The sequence below is a fragment of the Fringilla coelebs genome (assembly GCF_963513975.1).
Source record: "Fringilla coelebs genome assembly, chromosome: 4".
NCBI lineage: Eukaryota > Metazoa > Chordata > Aves > Passeriformes > Fringillidae > Fringilla > Fringilla coelebs.
This window is the reverse complement of record NC_140032.1, coordinates 72,417,829-72,445,773: the sequence shown is the minus strand read 5'-3', so window position 1 is coordinate 72,445,773 and position 27,945 is coordinate 72,417,829. Positions and strand designations below refer to the sequence as shown.

Sequence of the window (27,945 nt, the reverse complement as noted above, 5' to 3'; positions counted from 1 at the left end):
TGTCACTGCTGTCCCAGGGTTGCTGGGAGGCCACTCTGTAACACTGACCCCAGAGCACGTTTTTCTCAAGGACCTTCCTGTGTGTAGAGGCAGCAGCCCAAAGAGCCACATCCCTTCTTGATTGGCACTGCTGATCGCAGTATTTCCCTGCAGGCAGGAGGGCTGGCTGCCCTGGGGTCTGGTACAACAGTGCTGCCTGCCAGCAGCGTTACTGACCCCTGACTGGCCCCTCCTTGCCCAGCAGTGACACTTGGAGCCTCAAGGCACAGCAGTGCACCAATGGTATTTTCAGCCTTGGCCTGACCTTCACATCAGCCTCAGCTGATGCCATTGCAAAGCCGTTGCATCACCAGTAGGATGTCCTTTATCAAGAACAGTGTCATAAGGTTATTGGTTTCTTGTAGAAGTGATAAGACATGATCACAAGCTTGTTCAGACCCAGTTCTTGTTTCTGAAATGTCATTTCAAATAAATATCATGTTCTAGCACTCGCTTCATGGAGAAAAGGAGCTGGATATGTACAGTAAAATCCAGAGCCTGCACAGCAGAGCTGTAAAATTAGCAAAGAGCAGTTTGGAAATACCACAACTACATGTCTAGTGGCAGATTCACCACCTGCCTCCACAGAGAGAGTCTGTGGGTTTCCAAAAGTCATTTTAGCTGGCTCAGCATACCAGGTGGGCATAGGGACTCAAGCTGTAGGAACGACTTCCCCACAGCCATTTCTGCAAAGGCACACTTTGAGGCTGTTCCATGCTGTGTGTTCTAGCGCTGTCACACGCGTGTGAGGTACACACGGGCCCAGTGGCACGACAGTCACACTTTTGGGAGCAGCTGAGAGGGGCAGGCAGCTAATGAGCAATCTATTGCTCTTCTCTTTCCACAGGAGAGTTTGGCTTTAGGAGCAAAGTGCAAACCTGGCCCCTCATAGGGGCTCTGCTCTTGTTTGAGGGCAGCTGTCCTGCTGCTGTCCATCTGCACAGTAACGCACACAGCTGGGGTAACCCAGTCAGCATGCTATTTAAAGGAGGTGCTGTTTGCTGAACACATGGGCACTCAGGAGGAACAGCAGGAAAGGTCCTGATTCTCCTCCAGGTCTCTTAGGGGCTAAGGGAGGAACCCTGCAATGGGACAATGGCAAAAGGCAACCAGGTCCCCCCTCAATTAGTCTCCAGTCTCTCCCCATTCAACCTTCTCCTCATTCCTATAGTTTAAAGAAGGGGAGACAATCCTTCTAGTTAAGTATTCACAAAAAGAACTATCTCTTAGGCTTGTATGTGCTGCTGAGACCTTTGTTGAAAATAAATTCTAGGAAAAACTTCACACGAATGAAGAGGGTTTGGCAGTTTTTGAGCTTGCAGGAGACCAGCAGCTGGCAGAAGCTAATAACACAGGTCAGGTAAACACAGGTCATGCTGCTTTTGCTTCCCTGAAATCCCGGTTTTGCAAACAACTGGTCCAGAAAACAGTGTAGCACCTGTCTTAAAGAAATGACAAAGCCCTCCCATGTTCAGACCGAGCAGCACAGGACTGCTCCTGGAAACCCAGCGTGGAAAGGGTGGATGTGAAGGGACTGCACTGCCTGGTCTGGAGATGCTGTGTAAGGCCCCAGCTCTGCTGTTGGCACATCCTCATCAGTTACTTGCTCCTGCTCTTCTCTCCTGGTGCTCTCTGCAGCTCAGCACCTCCTGTTTCTCTGTATGTGAGCCCATGCACCAAGCAAAGGAGAAGTCTGTGATGGATTTCCCTTCCTGCTGGCAGCAGCTGCTTGCTTTGACAGAGAGCCCGTGCGAGGGATCCGAACGCTGTGCAGAGCCTGTGCTCGTGATAGCCCAGTCACAACGGGACAAGAACAGACTCCAGAGAACTAAAAATAAATCTGGTTTGCATGAGAGCCAAGAATGCAGACAAGTGAATCCCTTTGACAGCAATACAGTTAGCACCAGACACGTCTACGACCAGCAGGAAGATGGACATCTAGGATGGTGCAATAAAAAAACACACAAAGCAGGTTTTCTAATTGGGAAAGGCACTTAGAACAGCCTTTTTTACAACCTGTTTCAAACCAGTTTGTCTGTCTCCTAAACTCCCTACCCGCCCCCCTCATTATCTCTTCCTTCCTTTCTTGCAACTATCAAACATTTTCAAGTTGCATTCAAAAGGAAGCATTTCCTAAGCATAACACAACAGCGGATGGCAACAAAAGCTTCATTGCAGAGTGCCATCTTTTGGGAGGAGCACCAGAGTCCAGGTCTGGCTGCAAGATTAACCAGCGCCCTCCAAGTCAGGCCAGCGCAGCACTCACAGGCCTTTTGCTTTGTAAATAGTGTGGGCTGTATTATTACCTTCATCCACCAGAGTAGACTGACTGTAGATGCTCTTATGCATATTAAAATGTATGCTTTAAAGTTAGGACAAGAGAATTAAATGAGAACAAAGTCAACACATTCTCTTAATTACCCAAAAAAAAAACCCCAAGAATTTGATGCATTTACCATTGTTTTCTTTAAAAATCTCATCTTTTATTTACTCATAAAGAGCCAATAAGTTATATAAATCATAGTTTTCATTTCCTTACTGAAGTAGTCAATAAGACTTTAACTTGGATTTATGCTGACTCAGTAGCACTTTAGCTCTTTGAGTGTACTGGTCTTGGTTTTGCACAGCAATTCTTCACCCCCAGGCTACACCTCTTGCACAGCTTCCAATGCAAATCTGCCACAGTGTTAGCAGAGCACTGTGGCTCCGCAGGAGGGTCCAAGTGCAGCCAGGGCAGGGTCCAGGCACACCCAGAGCCAGACCCTGGGCTGGCAGGGGCTAACCCAACCCTTCTGCCTCCCACTGCTCTTGAGAGGAAGCCACAAACTACACTGAAGCTCCTTGCTGAAGGCAGGGGGAATGACTCTGAAGGCAGGGAGAGATGTTAAACCAAATACTTTTGTATTTAATTATGTTAAGAGCTCAAGGAAGTTAAAACCATAGACAAATGGACAGAACCATCAATGACAATGAACCAAGGCAGCAGCATTGTCATTCCCTGCTTTAAACAGTGTCTGAAGCAACTTCTAAACAAGTACAACCTGGGATATTCATGTAGAACTGAAACTGTGATTTTTGTTTGCTTTCCCTAGTACAAAGGACTTTCCAACACTTGAGTAACTTAGAACTAGGCCCGTGGTTGTCATTTCCCCATCTGCTTCCCTTCCCATAAGCAGATGTTTTCCTTTGTACACCAGTAATAACTTCTTCCCCCAAAACAATGCAATCTAGTTTTCTTGGTAACACACAGCAGCATTCTCATCTTGTTCCTCTTCATCTCCATCCTCATCTTCATCCCCCTGATCTCCAGATTCAGTATCATCTTCATCTTCAACCTGCAATACAAGATGTGTTGTGAGCAGTAGTACCCCTTATTCTGACCCAACCTACTGAAGGCAAGACAAATGCTGAGTGCAAATAAGCTTCAAGATAAATTAAAACAACTATGCCACATGAATTAATGCTTAACAACTGTAACTGTCATCTTGCCATGTCCATAGTTCTTTACTTCTCTGAAGAGAGAAGTGGCTGACCACTGGGGACAACAGGCAGTGATCAGCTCTCTCTGATGGCTGCCAGAAGTTGTTGAAAAAGTAACTGATGGGTTGAACTTCCCTCCATAGAAAGGGGCCTCAGCAGACTTTGTGGATGGAGGATTACCGTGCCCAGGCCTGTCTCAGACCCAAGAACTCCTTGGATCCGTTCCTCGCTTACCGCTACGCCAAAGTCCTTCAATTTCATCTTCTGTGCAGATATTTTCTGATCCTGGTCAGCCAACAGCACCAGCAGATCATCCTGTTCCTTCTTGGATTCTGCAACTTCTCGCTCCAGCCTACTGTTCTTATCTTGCAATATAGCCACCGTGCTAGCGGATGAGTCCAGCTGCTGCTTCAGTGATTCCTTCTCCTCAGAAAGGGCCTTGATTTGACTCTGGCAACAGGGAAAATCCCACATCAAATCACAACACAAGCACAGATAAAGCTGAAGCCCTGAATCCTTCAACAGGTGCTGTACACAGCCTTGAGCAGCTCCAGCCCACCATTAGTTCCTGTTGGCGTCCTGTCCCCACGCACACTTACACATCCTTACACAAACAATTCCCGCGTGGATAAAGCGGGAGAAATATTCACAGTGGTTGCTGAACTGTCTGTGTCACAGTAAAGCTACATTCTACACTGTCCTTACCAAGGCCTTAAAGACACACAAATTTGGATTTCCCAGGTGAAAAATGAAGGAGACATCCCAGCTTCCCTTCCAGAGCCTGAAACACTGAGGATGCTGAGGAAACAAACCACTTGCCCCAGCCCTGGCCAGACAGCCTTCCTAACTGAAGGCTGAGAATCCAGTGGCTGGGTTTGGTGCTCACCCCCTACTCACCTTCAGCTCTTTGATTTCTTGCTCCAGTCGTGCCTCCAATTCCGAGCTCCTTGCTGCTGTGGCACCACCGTCTCCTAACATGGGATCTGCAGCTGTGTTCTGTGGACAAGGAATTCCCCCTCAGTGTTGCACATACTAAGACAGCAAGCTGGGACATTACAGAGTCAGTTCCTTAGAAGCATATTGTCTTTTTACAGCATAGCCAAGGTATGGTGATGACATAGGCCCCATGCTGCAAGGCATCAGCAAACAGGTCTGTGCTTCCTTGGGTCTCAGACTCGTACACACACAGACACACCAACAAGGAGGCAAAGGAAAACCTTTATTTCATAGCAGCTGCACTTGAAAGACTTGGAGTTTTTTTCCTAGGCAGATCCTATTACAGGCAATGCACCTTAGCTCTGATGGTTTTCAAGTGCCACACAAGTCTTTATTAGGCTGAAGAGCCAACTTATTAGGCTGAAGTTCCAATTCTTTGCATAACGCTACTGAAACCAGCAACAGTTTCATCTCAGTCAGCCCTACACGAAGTTATTTCCAAAATGTGGCAGCTGTCTGTCATGGCACATGATTTGACACCAACGCCTCTCCAGTTGGAACACACTTAAGCCAGTCCTCCAAGCAAGGGAGCAGTAGGATACTGAATGGCTGTGAGGTGGCCTGACAGCTGGAGGGACAGCAGGACACACCCCTGCCTCCCAAGGCATCATGACAGGCACACATAGCCAGCATGTGTGCAATGGCATCTTCCCTCGAGCAGCTGAGCCTGCCTCTCCCAGACCGTGTGCACACTGAACACGTGTTTGTCACGGCTTGTGGGAGCCCCTGTGCCTGCAGCAGGATTCATCAGGTAGCTCTGCTGTGAAAGTGTCTGGAATGTTTTTGGACAACTTCTTCAGGTTCTGCAGCCCAACATGCCCTTGCTAAAGTAGTTCATTAGTTTTGAAGACAGCCACATTTATATAGCCACAAGGCTTCACTGCCTCATCAGTTCAGTACACAGCCAAAAAACTCTGCAGCATTTGGAGGCCTGCACAGACAGATGCCCCTATCATTTGCCCTTCAACTAGACCTCAACTAGTTGTCATATTCCTATCCTCAACTGCTTAGAAGAATAATGATCTCTCTCATGTGTATGACATCACAGTTGTGTCGCACAAAGGCTATTAACTTCAATTAGAGCTTAAGCTTGGAACAGCCAGTAGTTTATAATTGTTTAAAAAGGCCAAGGACCAGTGCCATCAGAGAGAAGTAACTTGACTACAAGTCCCCTCTATGCTCATGAAGGATTTGTCTGGGTAATTCATGGCTTAATTTGAAATTTGTTGGAATCACTTGCTGATGCATGCACTCTGAAAGGAGCTTGGTTTAGCAAAGTAGCTACAGACAGTAGCATGAAGGCAAGTCTTGAAGATTTAGTTCCCATAGACAGAAGAAAGAACTAATTCACCAGTACCATCACTTGTAGCTTTTGATTCTCCATCTGAAGCTTAGAGATTTCTGCAGCCTGTAGTTGTATCTGACTCCTGAGCATTTCTAACTCCTTTGGGAAACAGAGACAAAACTTCTCAGTTAATGCGATAAAACAACATTCACATGAAATTTTCCTGAGGCTAAATGCTCCCAGACTAACTGCTTCATACAAGCAAATGTAACAGCAAAGGTGCCTCAGTGAGACCACAAGGCCTCTCTCCTTAAACAAGGCTGGACAGCAACACACACCACTGTCCACCCTGCTCTTCCAGCCCCTTGTGTGGAACGGCCAGCCCCTTGGTGGAACGGCCAGCCAAGGCACCTGTCTGATCCTCAATCCCCTCCATAAGGTGCTTCATACCACTTGCACTGCCACTGGTGTCCTCTGCATTGCCCCTCCAACAGGCATTTCTTGAGCAACAGCTACCTTAAAGAACTCAATCTCCACTTGGTTATTCTGTGCTGTACATCTAATACCTGCTAACTTTCATAGCAACATTTGAACATACATCCTGCACTAGGCAGATTTTGCCAGTCAGTGCAAGTGCCTTCTGCTGGCTCAAACCTGCTTAGTGAAAACAACCAATTCCTTTTTAGACGCATAAACTGGATGCTCCAAGATTAGGACCATCATCACAAAGATGCCTGATGAAAAATAGCAACACATTCAGGAATCAATGCTCCTCCCTGAAGACTAAAGCTCTCTTCCCAACCCCAGCTGCCCCTGTTCAGCTGCACTGAAATACCACAGGTTCACCTTCTGTAGCTCATTACTGTGCTCCAAGCCACCAAATCTGCTGGCCTGCAAGGACTGCTCTGTAGCTCCCATTTCCAACTGGAAAGAATTCTGAAAGAAAAATGGGGAAAAAAATCAGTTTTAGTACTAGAATTGTCAAGAGTCATAGCTGTCCTTGTGTTACCCAATTCCCAGCAGAGAAGCCACAAGCAGGCTGAGCAACGCACATCAAGGCTTTCTAATGAGAGCAGCTGGTTGTGCTCTCTGAGGTGAGTGCAGAAGGACCTCTCATCAGTGCAAATGCAGCACTTACCAATTTTTCTATCACAGAATCCTTTTCCTTTAACTGCCCTTGCAGCAGCTCATGCTTGCTTTTCCACTCTTCCAGTTCTTCTTTCAACTTGCTCACTTCTTCTGTCTGAATGCCATTCATCTGCAGTGTGTCACCATGGGAATTATGATGTTGGCTGTCCTTTCCTAAACAGCAAGAGGTTACAACCAAGGTCAAACAAGCAGTTTCATAACTTGGTTTCCAGCAGACCAATCAAAGTACTTGCTACTCATCCTGCTCATGCCCCACAAGCCCTTCTCATTCTAACCAAAGGAGCCAAGCACAATACTTAAGAATGCTCTACATATAAACCAGAATAAACAATGAAGAGCTCTCATTTGCCCTTCCTTCACATGTGTGTGCTGCCTGCTGCTTCAGCCATTCTGTTCATCAAAACTCAGGGCATGGACCAATTCTGAAGGCAATTGATTACTAACATATTTTTCATCCTAAGTAATCATGAAGGCAGTTTGGGTATTTTTAACCATGTCATGTACACCTTTGTCAGGCATTTTGACCCTGGGATAAGGAGAACATACTGCCCTAACTTACACACTAAGTTAGCAATTCCTCTAGTGACAGTAACAGGCTTCATCTTGCACATCAGCCAGACCATCTTCCCCAATTCACACCATTCCAGACCCAAACTTGAGCCCACTCCAGGCCCCATCTGGTCATGTTCTGAACCCAGACAGGCAGTAACTGCTTTGGATTGATTTCATCCAAGGCAGAGGCAGCCTCTCCCAGCAGCTCCCTGGCAGCCAGCAGTTCCCACAGCAGGGGTCAGCTCATACACCTGCAAGGCTGTCTCTGCTGGAGCTCTGCTGCAGCTCGCCAGAAGCCACAACACCTCTACACAAGCATGATTTTGTATTGTCACTCATGCAGCCCACCTAGCTGTACTTTCAGGAGATTGTACTGGTCCTTATGCTGTTGGATCTGGGACACTTGCTGGGTGACTGTAGCCTGGAGCTGTTCATTTTGAGATGTTAAAGTGCTGATTCGCTGTTTTAGTTCTTCAAGCTCCTGGTCCTGGGAAGGAAATAAAAAGCACCATACTATATACATCCAGTAGTCATATATACATATATATAGTTCTACTAGTAACTCTGGAACACAGTTCTGTCAGGAAGGTGAAAGAAAGAACAAAAACCTGAGCTCCACCACTCTGCCCAGGACAGGTGAGCACGAAAGCCCCCTGCAAACCTATGCTAGGAAAAACACGTGGGAAAGATAGCAGCAGCCTGTCACACCAATCACAGGAGGAAAAATGGAAAGGTGGGAAGTCAGCTGATTGTAATATCTATGTAGCATACCAAAGCCTGCATTTGTTTTGTCTACTACTTCAGGAGTCTTGAAAGAAATCATGCTAACTACACACTGACATGTTCAGTAAAGCCTCTGGTAGCTCCAAAGCATCCCTAATGCCTCATGTACCCCATGCTGTGATCTCCGAACACAGAGCACCTGCTTCAGTTTCCCATCAGCAGTTTAATTTCATTAGCTTTGTTCCTCTACTTCTCCATCTAAGCTGCAGCAACCATACAAGTTAATTACCCCTAGAAAAAGGTTTTGAGAGTCCAATCGCAGCAGGTATAGTCAAACATCAACAAACCATTTTTTCATTCAGCCCCATTTCATCTGTCCAAGTGAGAACCCCAAAGTCAGAATTGTATCTCTGAAGGGCTGCGAGTTCTCCGGTTCCTCATGTGAAATGTAAACACTCCAACACAGCTAAGAGCATGTGGCCAAAGGAAAAAAAAGGATCAGAACCAGTGTTCCAAACACTGACATTTCAGTTTAACCTTGACATCAGTGTAGTTAGAAGCCTTTCTGCACTGCCAGATCCCCTGTTACTTGTTTTAGAACAAGGGGGATTCAAGTGCACTGCAGTGCTTCCAAAAGACAAAACTGACGGCTTTCAGAGGCACAGGTACGTGCTCCCTCTTACCTGCTCTCTAATGACTTTTTTGTAGTGAGTCACAATGTTGTCATGCTGTTCCAATGTCTTCTTGACCTCCTCTTCCTTTTTATCTTCCTCACTGGACTTGTAAATTGCTTTACTTATGACACCTGTCAAAAACAGTTGGTCAGCTAGAGCCCAGTTCACATCTTGGTCCTCAAAACAGTCTCACAGTTAGAGCTCATTGCATTACAAACTCAACCTGCACATTAAAACAAGGATTGTCACAAAGGCTGAACAGAAATGGTGACTTGATTGCTGTGTGCAATTTCCTGCTTTTCTCTGTCCCAGATAAGTAAATGGTATTTGAGTAATTCCTATGAAAAAAGCTGTGTTCTACTTGCACTATGGCTCCACTACAGCTGCAGCCCAAATCATTCAGCAAGTAAGTTACAGATTAGGACTGCAAGAGCAACATGAGATGAAACTGCTTGAGCAAATCCATCTTGACCCTTGCTGCTTTAAGGATTTCTCTTTCTCTAGACTGATTTCAGTTTAGAGTAGTTTTAATAAACAGGACACCAGTCAGATGTTAGATTGGTGACAATCATGAAGCACACACTAAAGCAAGTGTCCATTTTCTAACAAGCCAAGAATTTCAGCATTCACCTTTTTTAACTTACCAGTTAGAAAGAGCAACTGTCTGGATTACATACTTCAGTAAATGAAGCTTCTGTGACCATTGTATGCGCTCAGTACTTGAGTCTGTGTGAGCACAGGTCAGCACCTCTTGGCCAGTGTGCTGACTCACAAAATCTATTGATCATCACTTCACTGAAGAACACCAGGGAATCCAGATAGAGTACTTTCACTGAACACTTCAGCTGCAACTTGGCTATCTAATTACTTACAGCTATTACCATGACCTTCACTGTTACCACACTACTTGCAAGAGTAACACGACACATTGGGTAGTTCATCCGTCAGTTCATGACAAAAACCATAGAAATGAGGATAACATCTCACCTTCCAATTCCTTCACCAGCTTTGTAAATTCATGGTCAAACATCATGTGGTCTGGACTAGAAAAACTAGGCTGTGGTTTCTGAGCAGCTCTGGAATAAAGTTCATGTTTGCTAATGAAGCCAAGCTTCTCAATGAAGTTCTCTCTGCCAATCCTCTTCTCAATCAGCTGCTTCAGCTTCTCTCTACAAGGAAGAGACAACTCAATGCCAGTGCAGCGAGACAAGAAGAGAACCCATCATGGCATCAAGCTGGGTCCTGCAAAGAACTCATTATCTGTCTCAAGCGTTGATCCCACTGCTGTCCCCCTTCAAAGCCTCTTGAACCACCATCTGCCTTTCACAGAACCTTTCCCTGCAGACCTGTTACTTCTCCACCATACTTACTTCCTGTAATTCTCAAGGGAATTGTCATTGTAGTAGATGGAAATGCCAAGCAAAAGTGCACACAGGCCTTGGACAAGCTGCTCCTCTTCTCCAAGGTTTTCAGCTATCTGCCCTGTGAGCTAGAACTCTTGATAAGGATACTGGAGATATTTCATAATAACACATGTAACACTTCTCCCTGTGCACATCCCCTTTTATTTACACACCAACCCAAGGAAGCAAGAGAGAAGAACTGACAAAACCCTTGCAAAGTTAACTCCTGTTTTGAAGGACTCAGGTGATCAGTGGTTTCCCATACATTTCTCAGTAGCTGTCTGTTTAACCTGAAAGATTTACTTGTTCCAGACCACACCTGCGGTGTGGATAAAGGTGCCAGTTAAGCTTTACGTGCTCATGCACTTGACTAGTTTTTCCCTGAAAAGCAAGCAGAGAAGTTAATGGAAGTACAAAGTATTCTCCTTGCCTCTTGAGTCTCAGTTGAATTCACACTAACAACACCAACAGGCTTGTTGCACTGAGAACTCACTTGGCTGGCAGACTGAGACATTTTTCCACACTACTTCGGTGTGTGCATCTTACACACAGGTCAGTGTACACAGAGCACTGGTAACTAAAGGCTGATTTGACTCTTGGCCCAGTGCCTTTTCTGTTTTGCAGAATCCCCACAACGAGATCTAGACAAACCTTGAAGCTGAACATGAATAACCCAGCTGTGGCTAAGCAGGGGTTCCACTCTGCAAGCAGGCCAAAGGATACAAAAGGCACATTGGCTGGGTTGTGAAGGAAGTGGGTGACAGCAATGGAGCAGTTGCTCAGCCACGTACAAAGCAACATCAGCAGTCCAACTCTGGTCTGTACTTTGCTGCCCTGCAAAGAAGAAACACCCCCATCATTACCTTTCCACAGAGAGGACTAAAATACAAACCCAAGCTGGATTGGATCAGAACTCACCTACTCGCACCTTATTTTTTCATGAACTGCAAGTCATGTCTTCCCAAACACCCATTTGTTAGTTATACTGAACAGCTCTAATGCTTGGAGAAAACAAGGAACAAACCAGGCATATTGAACTGTTCTCAGAGCAAACCAGCAAGCCACACAGGTGTGAAATAATACTCAATGCAAATCAGCACCAATATAAAACCGTAACCTGTTAGTTCTGCATTTTTAATACAAGGGTGACATGAAAGAACACACACAAAACCCCTTTACAAGAAGGAACAAGGTGTACATTTAGTCACATAAGGATCCCCTGGAAAAGATGCATCATCAAGACCTAGCCTGCTGACTTAAAACTGCCAGGTGTTCCTAGTATTATTCTGAGTACAAGAACAATAGTCCTGTAGTGGCCTTTGGTTCAGACAGTATGGACATTAAGCCAGCACAGCAACTGCTAACTGCAGCCTTTTATTTATCCTAGACAGACAAAATTAGTTCTCATCTCCAAATCAGCTGTTACCAATTGGGTCTCAGCTACAGGTATTTGGGCCCAGCTGAGCTAGGACAAGCACCCATCTCTCCCAGCAGTCAACATTCAGATGGCAACCAAGCAAAATGTTCCCTCCCCCACTTGCAAACACTGGCTCTAGCTGCCCCAGCAGGATTTCCCAGCGCACGCACACTGGGAATAACCCCTGTAAGTGGCAGTGGCCCTATGGCACATGGCTGTACCTCAGCCTTCTCCAGCCTTGCTACCTCCTGAGAAACAGGGAGTTACTCCTGCTTGCACAGCCCAACATCTCAGCACACCCATATGCTGGAAGCAGCTGGAAACCACATTTATTCTCCAGCACTGCCTGCTGTTCAGAGGTCAAACTGATGTGCTCTGGCTAAGGACTTTCATACAGCCCAAAACACCTGCTCTAAAAACCAGCTGTGTTGTAGACATACCATGACAGTAACACCTACTCTGACAGATGACAGCTCTCCATGGCTGCTGTTCCAGAGCTCAGAAATGGTAACAAAGCTGAGCTGTGATCAACAGGCTAAAATAATTCCAGAGCAGAAATACTTCTTTTTGTGTCATCAATAACCAACTGTGTTTTAATTAACAGCCTGGAAACCAAATGACCCTGCAGGGATCACCTACTCATAAAGAGATCCCTGCTACTGACAATTAGGCAGGCTAAATGGTTTCTCCTCTAGCAGTCAGGACATCAGCAGTATATCCCCACTTGTGATGGTACCAGTGTTTGCTACAGGCCCTTCAGAAAGCACTGTTTCCAACAGCTTGAGCTTTCCTTAGAAGGAATCCCACCTATTACGTGAACAGATGGTCCATTAGCCTGCCCCCCAGGAAAGAAAGCACCCCTGCTGCCCAAGCTACACATCCCATGGTTTTGGGAGCACCCCCAGAGATTCCCCTGGAGGCACCAAGAGTTTGTTATGCCAGGGTAAACCCAAACCACTGCAACACAAAGCTGTAAGTGGAAACACATCAAAAAGCAGTTAAAGAAATTCTCCCCAGCAGACCCCAGACAAGAGGGAAAGGCCTGCTTTTGGCAGGAAAATGCACAAGCTGTGCCAAAAAATACATACCCGTCTGTCGATCTTATCACCCTGCAAGTTACACACAGATTACTTGAGAACCTTCAAGTGCAACATTTCAGACACATCCCCCCATATCTGAGTCCCTTTTGTCATGTTGTGCTGAAAAATCACAAGCATTTTTACTGACTCAAATTTACCTTACACAGAAATTCCAGGAACAGGATAAAAATGAATACTGGCTATTGTCAGCTAAAGCAGGAGAGAAGTCACAGGCCAAGTCCAAAATTCCAGTGTTATTTTCACTTGCAACAAAGTCTAATTGCCACCAGAGTTAACCAACTAGCAGGCTTTTTTCCTGAGTGGTTCTAACACAGTCTAATGACGCAAGGAGGCACGGGCCAGGAGGTGAACTTCACTCACTTGACATTTCCCAAGGCAGGTATTAAGATACTGAACAAGCTCAGAAAAGTTTTATCTTAGCATAGCAAAGCCAACCCTCAATACATGACAGCCTGTTTTTTTTGTGATGTTTCCAATTAGCAAGTTCAGGTTAAACACAAAACGGGCACTTGTTCAGCAGAAGAACCCAATGTAAGCAGAAATTCTGCCAGTTAGCCTTGTCCTTTAAACCAAGTCTAAGACCTGGATGCTTTGGAGCCACCTGAGAACAGGCAGCATCAAGGAGCCATCTGATGGAAAAGTAAGATTTGCTGCTATTCCCCTCCCCTCAGTGGAGCTTTAAACCAAGCTTAAAAAACAGCCTGCGAAGGAGAACCCTCCCCCTTACCAAGCCAACACTAGGGACCCCACAATGCCCTGCCTTGAGCAGGAGGGACACTGTCCCGGACCCCCAGAGCTGTGTCCCTGCCATGCCCTGCCCAGGAGGCACACTGTCCCTGACCCCCGGAGCTGTGTCCCTGCCCTGCCCAGGTGGGACACTGTCCCTGACCCCGGACACCAGTGTCCCTGCCATGCCCTGCCCAGGAGGCACACTGTCCCTGACCCCCGGAGCTGTGTCCCTGCCCTGCCCAGGTGGGACACTGTCCCTGACCCCGGACACCAGTGTCCCTGCCATGCCCTGCCCAGGAGGCACACTGTCCCTGACCCCCGGAGCTGTGTCCCTGCCCTGCCCAGCAGTGCCGCGGTCCCTGCCCCGGAGGCGCCGTACCTGCGAGAGGATGTTGGTGCACTGCTGCAGCAGCGACACGGGCGGGTTGCCGATGCTGGTGGCCAGCTGCACGCGCAGCAGCTGCTCCTTGAGCGTGCCGTTCTCCTGCAGGGCGTGGGCCAGCGCCACGGCAGCGCACCAGTTGGACAGCGAGTCCGTGGAGAAGAGGCCCCCACAGAGCAGCTGGCCCGCCGAGACAGAGTTACCTGTAGCTACCAGAGCGGCCAAGAGGTACGAGGGGGGTTAACGCAAGCCACGGAAAGTATTTCAGACAACACAGCTAAAACACAGAAAAACCAAACTAGCGGTATTTTAGCCAAACCCAAGCCAAGTCACCCTGCCCTGCCCAGTCACTGAACAGCAGGTAAATAATCCCTCAGAGACACCAGGTGGTGCACGGCACAGGCGCTAGCCCCAAAGCCAGTGCAGAGATGGTGCCCCGGCCTACCGTCAATCGTGGATGGCAGGAGTGTGGAGACGATTTCTCCTTGTCCTTTTTGATTTTTGTACAGAAAGCACTGGAAGCAGTAGAGAACAGCACAGCGCAGCACGAAGGGCTGCCTCTCGTTCACCATGGACATCAGCAGCACTACGATGGCAGGCCTATTGGGAAAGCAAGAAAAAGCAGAGAAGTGCACTGAGAATGAAAACAGCTGCAGGTACATAATATCAATCTGTTCCACAGGTAAAGAAACTTACTGTGGCCTACCACTGCACCTATTGCTATTTCAAACAAGGGTATTAAAACCCGAGGTGTTAAAACTTTCTCAGTTACTTATACACAAAATAGGAGATTGATTATCCATTTCCCTTGCCTCTAAGCCCTCTCTGGACTGTCCTCTGGCTGACAGCAGCAGCAGCTCATCCTGATGAAGGAGTTTTTCAGTCATTGTTCATTTGTTTTCAGGCGCCACACAACACCAGTTCTAGGCCTCATCTCTCTGCAAACACACCTGACACCTTAATGCTGTAGCCGACACACCGTACAAGTTGTTACTCCAGATGATAATTCCAAGCGTGGAATTAAAATCTTTTGGCTTGCCCATACCACGACTTATCACCTAACAGAGTTAAAACACTTTTCTTGCTCTACCTTGGTGGATTAGAAGGTGCATTTACAGAGGCAAAGTAGTCTTGGTTTGTCTGGCATCCTCGGATTACCTCCGACACAGTATTAATGGTCTAGGGAAAGGACAGAGAAGAAAGTTAAATCCATGTTTTAATCTGAGCCATGGTCTAGCACCTAGAACTTTCAAAACTATTCCAGTTTACCCTGACAGTTCAGTACTGAAAAGCACATTTAAAGTCTGAGCTCAGAGACTTAAGTAAAGCCAGTGGGCACAAAATCAAGGTGTTTAACAGCTGTAAAAGATGCTGAGCAAAGCTTAAGGGACACAAAGCTCAGTCGCCTCCAGCTTCATTTTGTATGCCAAATCAGTTTTTCCATGACAGCAAAGTAACAGCTAAACTGCACATCTATGAAAAGAGGTGAAACCTTTTAAGAAATTAACAACTGGAGCATCCACACTCAATCCAAGCACATGGTTTGATCAAGGGAACAATCCCTCATCCTACACTGCTGGCAGGGCTTTGTAGTAGTTAAAATCTCTCATCACTGGAAACCTATCAGAGTATCTGCAGACCCTCCCAACAAATAAAACCAGCAATAAACCCACCCCCAAACCAGAAAAAGTCATTAATCAATTCAGCTGCTCTGGAATCTGCTGAAATTTAAAGGGAAAAAAAGAGGCAAATCCAAATCTTTTCTGGTTGCAGAACTCCAGAAATTCACCAATGTAAATGACTCTTCCATTTAGGCTGCCCACAGAGGAAGCTGACACCTCTGGCAAGTGAAAGAGGTGCTTAGCAGCCCCTGCAGCAGCTGCTGATGCCTGCAGCCTGCTGGTAGCACCCACCTGGCCCCTCCCACCATCCACCACTGCCCCCCTTACTTCCGTGAGGATGTCAGCCGGAACGCCGGTGGCCATGAGGATGGTGCAGAGCTGCTGCAGGAGCCCACAGTGGAACATGGCCTTCTGACAGCTGCTGGTGGCACCAGGAGGGTTCGTGGGGGACACCAGCACCCGCACCAGCTACAGAGGAGGAGACACGTGAGGGCCATGTGAACAGAGCCTGGCACCTCCTAACCCTAAAACCTAACTCATTTGAGGTTTCACTGGCAAACAGAATTGCTTCTTAAAATGGACACTGGAGACAACGAACAGAATGCCTATCTCATTGCTACCTATGGCTGCTTGGCTGTCAGTTTTATACTGGGGGATTCTTTATACACAGAACACCCCTAATTATACTCTTAGTTTACATCTCTGGTACATCTCAGGTGACATCAAGTTATGTCATGTGCCAGCCAACCCAGACGCACCTGTGACAGGGCTTGTGCTGAAAGCAGCACAGCTCCAGAGCACTGCTAGCTAATTCTGAGCTGAAGACCTGGATTTCCCAGTTGTGACATGACTCTTGGCACAGGACAAGAGCTGACACTGGTAATTAGGAGCTGACAGGAGTGACAGCACCTCACCTGCAGCATCAGGTGAAGATTAGTTACTTTCTGTGCAGACCACCCACAGTTGTCATCTCCGACCTCAAACCAAGGCTTCATACGCTGGATGTAGGAACCTTCCTTGAAGAAATTCTGGTTGGAATTATTGTTCTTCAACAAGTTTTGCAACAGCAGGAGACAGTCTTCTACGACAATGCCTGAGGAGACAATGTGTCACATGGTGAATCAAAACACACCACATGGAAACAAATTAGCTTGTCCGTACACTGAGGATGTTCTAGACAGAACAAAGCACGTATTTCTGACCTCTTCATTCTTAACACACAACAGGCTTGGATCAATAACTAGGAACCTTGTGAAACCATAGCTGTTCCTCTTTCACAATTCCAAAGCAAATTGCCAAAGCACATACAGCTCCTATCAGTTCAGTGGGTAAATGGGAAAAACTGCCAACAAAACCTCACCATCACGGTGTACCCCAAAGCTCACCTGCTCCAGAATCAGACTACTCTGTCTATATGAAATGTACCCAAAGTTGCTCCTTAACTCCATTGTGATTCCAAGGCAGCACCTCCTCCAGGCTCACATACTCATTCTCTACAATTACTGGCTACCATCTTCAACTTATTTCTAATCTACTTTTTGGTTTTCAAATTACACTCAGATATAGGCTCCTCCCATCAGAGGAACAGATAAGTAGCACGGGGGAAAGCAGAGAAGTCTTAGCCCGTAGGAATTTACATAACAAGTCTTCTAAAAATATTAGCTGCCTAAAAATAGCAGCTTTAAATCAAAGGCATGCGGAATACTCCCATGCCAGCATACCTGGAATAATACAGCTGGGAGAGAAGCAGCAACTGCTCCTGCAGCCCACAGAAAGGTCAGGGAACAGCAACCTGTCATGTTACTGAAATACTGTAGTAAATGCATCACATATTGCTAGTAAAAAAAACAAACCCTTGAGTGCTGAATAGATTTTTGCTCTTTTTTAAAGTTCTTTTCTCCTCCTAGCAGGTGACTGACTCCTCAAGAAGCTGACCAGAGAACTGAAGCTGTCAGTGCAGCTGAAGGAACTAAGCAGGCTGTTACTTCCAGTCACTCCAAGCATCCAAGGATCTCATGAGAGGAATGCAGATGCCTAACTGGGTAAGTGACAACTGCAGCACACACACCTGACACTGCCATTGCAGGCACATACATGCACAGGCCTAGGTCAAGCAAGAACCCACTAACTCCTGCACACACCCTCAGAGGAGTGATCTGATGTTTTAACTAAGTACACCAACTTTTCAAAAGACAAACACAGCTACCTGGTCAATCTGGTTTTGCTTATTTTGTTAGAACCAGTCTGTAAATTGCGATCCTTTTACCCATTGACTGAGCTCCAACCACCCACTAAGGTAAGCTTGGCAATATCAGCTCACAGTTGCAGAAGCACAAGGCAAAGTCTCGGACTCCACTGTACCTCCATCACTGTTTCCTTCCTCTGTTATGATATCCAGAAGCCTCTCAAAGGCATTTTCAAAGGCAACAATCTTCTGTATGGCCGCATTGCTTTTGGTCAACTGCTGTAACAACAAGACTCCCTTGACAGGTGGAGGAGAAAAGAAATCAAAGCTGGGTTTTAGTAGAACTCCATGGTTTTTCCCAAGTCCCAGCTCTTGGGAGGATGCCGAACCAGCAGCATCATCCTGAGGGAGGATCCCAGGCACACCCCCCAGCCCGCAGCTCAGCACTGCACACCCCCCACGGCCAGCAGGCTCCTCAGGCACTGCCACAGAGGATGCCAGGGGCCCCCCAGCAGCCCTGCACTCACATCATTGCGGATCACCTCCCTGGAGTCTGCCAGCAAATCCATCAGGCGGGAAACACCTGCAAGGAACCACTTCTAAATACACAGAGCAAAGGGTGCAGCTCTTCCATGCCGGAGGTCTTAAGGACATCTTGCTCAAGACCCCTCCGGGCCCCTGCCACGTCTGCTGAGCATCAAGCTCCAAGTGAATCAGCAGTGGACTCCAGCACTCACCCATGGGGCTGACCAGAATGATCTGCTGCACTTGAGGCCCTTGCTGCTTTAACAGAGACGTCAGCAGCTTCACTCCAGGCCAGCGAACGTGGAAATCAAATTCCTGAAAGGATGGAAAGGAGCACGTTAGGTAACCAACTGCTCAGTATTTAATTCACATCCACTGGCAGTTCCTGAATACTGCTCAAAGCATGACATAGGTTCCACTTAGGAAAAGTAGAATATCATGTTTTTTACTGAAGTTGGACTACAAAGCAAAGGAAAACAAGAAGAGAGTATTGTATTATTCTCTCTCTCAAGCACAGTCATATTCTTAGTTTGGGAATAAAAATTTTAACAGCTTCAAGTCAAAAGGCAGTCCATGAGGACAAACGCACTGGAAAATGAGTCAAATATCATGCTGCTGGAAAGCAGTAATCCTTTCCACTTGAACCGCATGGAGACATAACTGCGTCCTGAGGATTTAATCGCCATCTGAAAAGTAATCCTTGTGCAAGGGACATCCACTGCTGTTTGGGGAGCAACAACTTTTATTCCTTGTAATTAAGTAACTAAAACCCTTTCTCAAGTAACAGGATGAGAACATGGCCACAAGACTCACCAAGGGAAGTTTAGATTAGCTGTTCAGGGAAATCTCAAAAGGTAGCTGGGCATTCCAAAGACTGCCCAGAGCAGAGGTGGAGTCAGCCCTGGCAGTGTTCAGGAACCATGGATGCAACACTTTGGGACATAGCTTAGCAGTGAACATGGTGGTGCTGGGTTAGCATTTGGAATCTATGGAGGATCCTGGAGGCATTTTCCAACCTAAATGGTTCTGTGATTCTCCTCCATGTTCCCCTGCTTTGAAAGCTGCACCAGGGGTGCTCATGCAGGTCAGTCCTGACTCACCTCCAGCCCCACCGTCACTGGATGCTGGCACACCTCACCCCTGACACCAGCTTCACCAGGACAAAACCATGGCTCTCTCCATTAGCAGCCTCAACATGACACAGTTACTCACCTCCACCAGAGTCAACAGCAGAGTGACATTTTCTTGCTGTTTAATGAAAATCTCTGTGAACTGACTCCCCAAATCATCCACTTGTTTTGCTGAGTTTTCTTCTGTAACAGCGAAAAACAACATATTGCAACACAACTGGAACAACTTCAGCTACTGTGATTTTTATTCTTACTAAAAGGCGGCCCTGGGTGACCATAAAATTTTGAGTCACTGTTATAAATGTTAATTGAATTATTCTCAACAAACACCAAAACAAGCTTTTCGCAAAACAATACCCCTACATTATTTTAAACGTAACTTTTGAATCTCAGCAGTTACATCCCCATATAGCTCCACTAAGCCAAGAGAGCAGCCTTCAATGATGGGCAAAAGCAAATCCATGTCACAGCAAGAGCCTTGAAAGGTAAGGAATAGAAATCATCTAAAGCTAATTGCCCCAAATATCTTAATTATTCTATTGGGTTTAGCAATGGAAAAAGACCTGAACATCAGGAAGGGAAAAGAAGAGCCACACAAGTAAGCATCGCAACCTCTCAGTCTTAGAATCTGAATTGATTTCGAATGTGCCAGAACCGAGTGCCATCCCATTCTTCACTCTACAGTTACACAGAACTGTGCTAGCACCTGAGTTGTCTTATAGAGTCCTTTCATGCATCACTTGCATGAACAAAAAACAAAGGCTAAAGCATCCCACAAAAACAACAAACCCCATGCAAGCAACATGTCTGCCCCACTGCTATTTTTCTAGGCTGAGTGACAATTTACATAACGGTTCCACAAAACAGGGGCATATAGGTACTACTGGTTGGGATAATTAAGCAAAGTCAGCTGAAAAACTGAGCTGGAGCAATTCCAATTCAAAAGGGAAGTGTTTGTTTTCATAGAAACAGAAAAACAGTAAAGCAATTTAATTTCTGACTTGGGATTTTCTCCTCCAAAAACCACTCTGCTCTACATTTCTAGCTGTAGAAATTACAGTATATTACAAAAAAACCGTTTAAAGGGAAGTGTGCAAAAATAGCTCTAGCCCAGGCACCCAGCACCTAACAGGACCTAAGTCCTATTGTGACCTCTCTGAAGCTGAGGGTCTTAAGTCTAGGCCATTCCTGAAGTGACACATATTCATTCACAGAAATGAAGATGAACAACTCCACACATGTTCAGCTCCTGTACTTGCTGCAGCAGAATAAAAGGCAACTCAGCTGGGAATCAATCACACAAGGATTGCACATCCTGTAGCTGGCTGCAGGCCAAGGAGATAGCCTAGAAAACGTAAACATTTACTGCCAAAATTTAGTCAAAATACTTGACTTTGACTTTTCCATAAGCTGAACATCCTTGTGCCACCTTCAGCTGCAAACAGCAAATGCTTGGACTCTTGCTGCCAACTGCTGCCCTTGCACAAGCTCCAGGTGCGAAGGCAACACCCGAGCAGCATACACAACTTGCACAGCCTCTCAGGCTGTAGATAGTTTCTCTTACTCTAGCTCAGGATTCCTCTATCAAAGGGCCAAATCACATTTCTTCTGTTCAAATATTTCTTCTAGCAGGTTTAATAAAAAACTAAACAGCAAAGGGAAAGTATTTTCCACTTACACCAGAGATCCTGCAACCAGCCTTCTACCCATAATTGTTCCTTAAATCCACATATTCCCAGGACTACCTCAAATCAAGCCAGCAGCTTCCATCTAGTAAGATCAGATCAATTCACTACCAAGCAGCACAGCAGACTAGAATTTAGTTTAAAAAATAAAACCAGTATCAAAAAGAGAACGTGCAAAGCATTAGTGGTAACCTAGCGTAGAAGTGAATATTGTGAATGTTTTAACATGCATTGCTTAAAAGAGACACTGTGAAGGATGCTCCCATGCAGCTGATGCACTGGTGTCCAGCTTCAGGGCAAACAGAAACTGTTCACAAAGTTTGGTCCCTTAGAATCCTACCAGTTTGGGGCTGCACACCTTCCACAACCTTACCAGGGAATTTACCATCACTGCAGTCTCTGGGGATCTGCTGGCATTCAACATGCCACATCACAGGAGAAGTGAAATTGGCAACACACTTGAGCTTCAAAGAGTAAGGATAGAGCAGAAGGCAAAATGCCTTCCCTGAGCTCCAGTGCAAGTTCCTACAGTGTCCTTTTTAAACAGCAGCAAGTGTTACCAGCAGGAGTAGTGACTAGGGCTAAAACAAAGTGCCACATTTATATAAGTAAAGGTTCTTTTACCTTCAGAGTCATCTGTCAGTGCAGATAAAATAAAAAGAAACAAGAGACAGGTTTACGAGTTGAACAGCTTTCCACACAGCACAACCAATTAATTACAGCATAAGCTCAGGTTTGCAAAGCACCATCCCAGCTTCCTACAGCAGCTGGACTCTTGTGGCAAGTTCTTATGGAGGGGGTCAAACTGAGGCACCCCATAACCCTCACAGCCCTGGTCATCTTTCACACACAACTCCAGCTGGACAATTCTTGGCTCTTGGGAAAAGCTTGCCAAGACTTTTGTCCAGTCCATGATCAAGGCCTCTAGCACAAACATTAATTGACCAGCACTATGAAACCCTGATCTTGTTCTAAACCTTTTTAATCAGGATGGGGAACTGGAGGAACATGGAAAAGAAAGCCAAAGAAGCCAAGCACAACTTCAAACATGGTTTAGAATAACATTCATTGGCCTGGGAGACCGGTTCAATGGCCTCCAAAAACCAAACAGCTGGGAGTGGCATGGGTTTTCACATGTAGAATCTTCCTAAGTCTTGTTATCCACTGCCACAGCAGGGTTGAAAAAGGCTTTCACACTGATAGGCAGTACCTTATTGCAGGTACCTGAGATCACGCATCTCCAAATCCTTGTTAAATCAGGAGATGGTAATGTCTCATTTGGCAGTAACAGCCAGAACTATTCTTTGCCAACAGCAAAGAAGGACTTGATTCTTGACTTACAAACTAGAAAAAAGTCACCCACTCCAACCTGGCTCCTGTTCAGAGAACAAAGTTTTCTTTTAATTAATAAGCAAGAGATCCAGTGTTCCTTTAATTCAAGCTGCATATAAGATCTTCAGCATTATCCTAGGAGCTACACACAATAACAGAGCAGGTCTAGTTGAGCATTAGGAAATCGCAGTTTTACAGCTGATAACTTCAACCCAGCACCAAGGAAAGCAATGCCACAGTTAATAAAACTATTACTACAAGGGCTTACCTTGCTCCTCCTCTTCTAGGTCATTGGATATAACATTGTAGAGTGTGTCCAAAGCATAGCCAATTATTTCAGAATCTGAACTGCAAATGAAAGAACCACTTCTCTTTAATAACTTATTTCCATCTGCTCTTACAACATTGCTCTTCTGCCCAGACACTTCCCCCTGCAGCACTAGGCCAAGTAAGAAGCACAGATTTATTGCAGCACCACATAACCATGAGCTATCTGCTCCTTGAACAGGGTCAAGCTCCTTCTCCCAGTTCCATTCCCTCAGGTGAGCCTCAGCAAGTCTGGTGAAACCAGATTACCAAGGACTCCTCACTGTAGGTGCATCTTTAACTTTCCAAGTCACTCCCTCCAGCCTGCTGCTATTCCAGCAGAAATCCCTAGGAATACTTCAAACTTGCCAGAAGAAAGCCCAGTGAAGATGCAGACAAGCTTCAGCATCTCCCAGGTGAGACCCTCCCTGCTACCCAGCCAGACAGAACCAGAGCCAGACCTCTGAGCTCCAGGGGAATGCAGCAGCAGCTGTGGATTCTGACAAACAGGTGGCCTCTGTGTCACCAAACCCACTAAAGCTAATTATTACAGGGGTTTGAGCTCCAGCATCCCCAGGAAGCTGCAGGGAAGCCCAAAGCATTAGTTCACCTGCTCACACCCAGACTTGTCTCAGGAAAGACCTGTTCCTTCTGCATTACCAAGGTTGAACCGTCTGTAAACCCTATGCTACAACCAAGACAGCACAAAATATTACTACATCATCATTTCTCCTACTTGCTTCCTTGCTCTTGAAAGAAAAGAGAATGAAAACAGTTGGCTAAAGAAAGAGGGAAAATCAAGCCTAAAACCACGGTGAAAGGTGTATCCAAGTGCAGAAGGACTCACAGCATTTTCAGGACTCTATCTGAAGAGAAGACTGTCAAAAAAGGTCTCTCACTCCAGCTTCTAAGTACTTACTCTCACTGATGTGCAAAGCATTCCAAGTAAGGCCTCCACACCAGAGATAAATGAGCATTTCATGAGGCTGCTAGGCCAGTTTAGAGCAGAGGCCTGAGCAACCACCTAACCTTTTAGTCCATGGAAGCAGGCTCATCTAGCAGCTATGACCACATCCCCAGCCTGCTCATGCTTTCCCTTTACTCTCATTGTGGTTCTTCAACACACTACCACAAAGTCTACACTTCCTTTTTCATAGAAATGAAACAGATCCACACCTAAAAACACCAGAAGGCCTTCCTTGGAAACTCTAAAAGCAAGGCTGCAGCTCGGTGGGTTCTTTTAACATCCCTGGATATGGAAATGACAGCAGCTCCAAAAGAATAAGCACATTTAACATACACATGACTAAAAGTAGGCCTTGTTTCTCTGCTTGAAAGACAAGACATCACAAAACGAGGACAGCAGCATCCCACCTCTGCTGTTCACTGCCTTGCCACCATCTGCTGTTCAGTACATCCCACATCTCATTGATTATTCTGTTCATGCTGAACTGCCCAGCTTTTACTGTACAGTAAAAACCATTCAAGAAACAAAACTTGTCAGGCATCCATGAGAGGCAGCCTTTGTGCAAGGCAGCATTCCAGCACAAGGTGCCTCAGCCAACCTGCCTCTGCCAGTGGTGATTTTCCACAGCACCCAAAAGAGGTGTCAGGACCCCAGGTTCACCGAGAGCAGCAGAGCAGAACCATGTGGAAGTGAGGGCACCTGTGCACAGACTGTCCTGCACATGGAGAACCCAGGCTTGTGCCTTAGGGAAATAGAGGCCATCTCTCAGGTTCACATATAAAGCTCCAAATTCCTTCAACTCCTTTAATTGTCACACTGAAACTCAAAAATCTTTTAATACATGTACAAACAAAGCAGTTAAGGATCACACTGACTCCCCACTCCAGTGCCTTCTCTCACACCAACAGCTGGGCAATGGTATTGCCCCATTCTACAGTCACAGGCCAAGTTTTAGTCAAAGTAATCCCTGGTGGGATGTAGCAACATCTCAACAAGTCAGCAGAAGTCCTCTCCCAGATCACCACTTCATATTACTAAATAAACACATGGCATGATAATTCTAGTCCAAGTAAATCTGGCATATGTAAAAGCTGACTCAGGCTCTGGGATGCCCAATTCACAGAACTGGAAGACTTAAAGAAAACAGTTTGCTATAGAACAAGTTTTAAGCACTTGAGTAGGAGACAGAGCTTCAGACACCCTACAAGTGAACTGTGTAACAAGGGGAATGATGTCCCACACTTCAGCAGTGGTATGCTGCTGTTTTAGGGCAAAGGCTGTAACTAACTCACAGGAAGACCCCAGAATCCCAGCAACTGAGAACAGGACACAGGCAGCACCTACATTTTTCTAATAAAATTAAACCTGCTGTCATCTTAAACTTCACAGCAACACATCCAATTGGCCACAAGCCAGCATGTGCCCATGATTTACATGAATAAAGCAAGATGTGAGAAGACAACTTGGGTCAGTCACTGACCTCTCTTCTTAGGTAGCTGCAGGCCACAAAAAAAAAAACCTACGGGGCATTTCAGGTGGACACTGGAAAGGTCCAAAGATCAGACCTGTGGGCACACACCAAAACAGCAGCCTCTGTCACACCAGCGCCTCCCAGCACATTAAGTGACAGCTGAGGGACAGCTGAGCCCGTGACTCACTTATTAACCACTGAATCTGTTCAACTGGTCTGGATACCCATTGAAAGAGTCCAGGAAAGCTCACCTCTACCAAACTGACAGGAACTCCAACGTGCAGCACCTGCACTGATCACACACACAGACCACAACTCTGTCTCTAAGAAGCCACAGCACCCAACAACTGGCTCATGTGCTGCCCCACCAAACATGCAATAGCAAATGGCTTCAGCAACATCACACAAAGCTAGCATTTTCTCAGCTGAAAGCTCAAAAAAAATCCCCATCTATTTCTTATTTCCTTTCAACTGCAGCCTGAGTCACACAAAATATGTGTGCAAATCCCAGCACACACTTTGCAAAGGATGAACTGGAGCCCCAAAAGCTCTGAAAAGCCTCAAGCACCCGCCCTAAAGAGTTCAGGTTGCCTTCTCAGCTGGATCAGTAGAGCCCCGCCTCCCTTCTCAAAGTTCAAATCTGCCCTCAGAGCAGATAAGTGGATGAAAGTAGGCTCCTTAACCTAGTTTGTTTTTTTTAAGGGCTTCCCCTCCACATCTGTGACAGCTACTCCTATAACCTTCCCTTTAACTGTTTGCACCAGGTCAGCCATGCAATTTTAACTAGCCAGCCCACAGAATAGGAATAACAGGGACTTGCCAAGGCAGCAGCCTCAGACCTTCTTCCCAGCTGGCATAACTGGCCAGGCAAGAAAGGCTCCATCAGCAGAGTTTCACATCCTACATCTGTAACTGGGGCAGGAGGCCTCCTGGCAGACACTGAACTGCAGCCTTGCTAACTCTGCTCAGCACTGCCCTCAAAGGACATGCTCCTCCTCCCAGTGGATGCACAGCCAGGTATTCACAGGCTCACAACTGATTCATACAAACTGACCAGCCTGCTGTTCAAATCCACGCTGAATGACTATCCCCATACATCTGCCTACCTAAATAAGTGCAGTAAATAAGTACTTGAAGCTTGAATCCAAGGACTGCAAAGAGGTAGGCACTGTCAGGTACAGCAGTGATTGCAAGGATGGATGACAAACACATTCCAAGCACTGGATTGCATAAGTATTAAATTCCAGTCCACACAGAGCACTCAGACTCATGCCATCTGTCTTAGCAGCCTCAGAGGCCGGCTCGCCCGTTTGCCTGAACGCAACTTGTTTTTTAACACACATGAGCAAAAACATACCCCTGCTGACTTGGCTCTTCTCTTAATTCTGAGTAGCCCACCTTTGGCCCAAGAATAGCTTGATCTGGGTTATTCCAAGCAGTGTATTTAGTTAACAGGATCTGTTTGGACTCACTTCTCTAGAGTAGTGCAAAGATAGCCCTGAGAAGCATTAAGACATACTCTGGTAGTACCTTCACTAGAGCTTGTCTTTCCATCCCTCATCCCGGTTCCTGGAATTCTGGTCTTGTTATCTCCAAACAATCTCTGAGGACGTTTGCCAGCATAAAAAGCCAAGGTGGCAGAGGAGTTATCAGAAACCCAGCTCCCTCCCAGCTTCGTCAATACAGGGCAGCAGGTCTGCATGTGCTGTGTCAGCAGCACAGCAGGGTCAGGCCAGCAGCCCAGAGCAGGTGCAGGATGCTTACCGGTCCGTCTGGAGAACGTGGATGAGGTGTTCCATGGCCTGTATGCCCACCTCCAACCGGTATTTCTGTTCGGAGAACAGACAAAGTGTTAATCGTCGAGCCCAAACACCAAACAAAGCCTTTTTAGCAGTACTTGACAAAGCTTCTTCGAATACGCGCCGCTACTCAGGAAGTTGGCCACGTACCTTGGATAACGACTTGAGAGCACGTACGGCATCCCTCCGGTCATCCAGCAACGTGGACGAAGCGACTCGGTCACAGAGCTTCTGGATCTGGAAGGGTACGTACAACACGCACACACGGGATAAGCGGGCGCGGCCGCAGGGCAGTCTCCCGGCACACGCCTGCGGCCCGGGCCCGCACGGGAGAGCGGCTCCAGCCCCGCTCCGGCCGGCGGCTCGCGGCCCCGAGCCGGACCGGGCACCACCCGGGCCTGTCAGCGGCAGCGCCGCAGCCGCCGGCCGCAGGGCGGCCCCGGCCGGGGCCGTCCCGGCCGCCCGGCCCTGCCCCAGCCCGACCGCGTCCCCCGCTCACCGTGTCCGCTCCCGAGGGCTGCGGGCCGGCGCTGGGGCCGCCCATGACGCCCCGCAAGAAGTTCATGGCGGCTCGGCCGGCCGGCGCTGCCGCTCCCCCCGCGCAAGGAAGCGGCCGCCGCGCCTGCGCTGCCACGTGGCACGGCCGCGGCCGGGGCGGGGCCCGGCTCCGGGGCAGCGCGGCCCGGCAACCCCGGGCTGCTCGGCTTCCACGCTCTGCCCAACGGTGGGAGCCGCACCGCCCGCCTTCCTCCGCAGGCCCGAACGGCGGGACAGCTCGCAGTGAGCAGCAGAGACGCGCGGGCTGGGGCATTAACCTATCCGAGAAGTACAGAAGCACACGACTTGAACGCAGTTTCCCCCGCGTCTCGGGGTCTCCGCATCCCCAACAACCCCTGGGCAAACGCTCAGGCTTGGAATCAGAAACGGCGTTCACTTCTAATGAAAAACAGCAAAGTGATAGCTGCTCTTAACTACAAGAAGAAAGCGTCCAGTT

General features: G+C 47.0%; 1 protein-coding gene across 3 annotated transcripts; it reads right to left on the bottom strand.

Moving 5' to 3' along the window:
• Window positions 1-2,918: 2,918 nt before the first annotated feature.
• On the bottom strand, window positions 2,919-27,565 carry USO1 (USO1 vesicle transport factor). 3 transcript variants are annotated; one of them, XM_084205252.1, is made up of 25 exons: window positions 27,451-27,565; window positions 27,102-27,188; window positions 26,917-26,981; window positions 22,677-22,756; window positions 19,474-19,574; window positions 18,474-18,576; window positions 18,264-18,319; window positions 17,913-18,033; window positions 16,466-16,644; window positions 15,879-16,019; window positions 15,020-15,108; window positions 14,375-14,529; window positions 13,927-14,138; window positions 12,807-12,827; window positions 11,025-11,135; window positions 10,269-10,387; window positions 9,886-10,067; window positions 8,908-9,029; window positions 7,850-7,988; window positions 6,939-7,102; window positions 6,647-6,736; window positions 5,873-5,959; window positions 4,417-4,515; window positions 3,754-3,969; window positions 2,919-3,374 (listed from the first exon to the last, which is right to left on the bottom strand). In XM_084205252.1, the coding sequence occupies exons 1-25, from the start codon at window positions 27,514-27,516 to the stop codon at window positions 3,267-3,269; spliced, it is 2,913 nt and encodes a 970-aa protein (XP_084061378.1). In that variant the 5' UTR covers window positions 27,517-27,565; the 3' UTR covers window positions 2,919-3,266. The 3 variants fall into 3 exon arrangements, with proteins under 3 accessions (XP_084061378.1, XP_084061379.1, XP_084061380.1); XM_084205253.1 differs by having other exon boundaries at window positions 13,927-14,132; XM_084205254.1 differs by lacking the exon at window positions 12,807-12,827.
• Window positions 27,566-27,945: the final 380 nt, after the last annotated feature.

Bases quoted from the DNA above. Each gene is read 5' to 3' on its own strand.
- USO1 (XM_084205252.1), bottom strand. From the start codon at position 27,516: ATGAACTTCTTGCGGGGCGTCATGGGCGGCCCCAGCGCCGGCCCGCAG. The intron at 19,575-22,676 runs GTAAGCCCTTGT...TCGCTGTTACAG, and splicing joins CCTAGAAGAGGAGGAGCAAG to AAGAAAACTCAGCAAAACAA. The intron at 12,828-13,926 runs GTACGGCGCCTC...TGTAACTTGCAG, and splicing joins GCACCAACATCCTCTCGCAG to GGTGATAAGATCGACAGACG.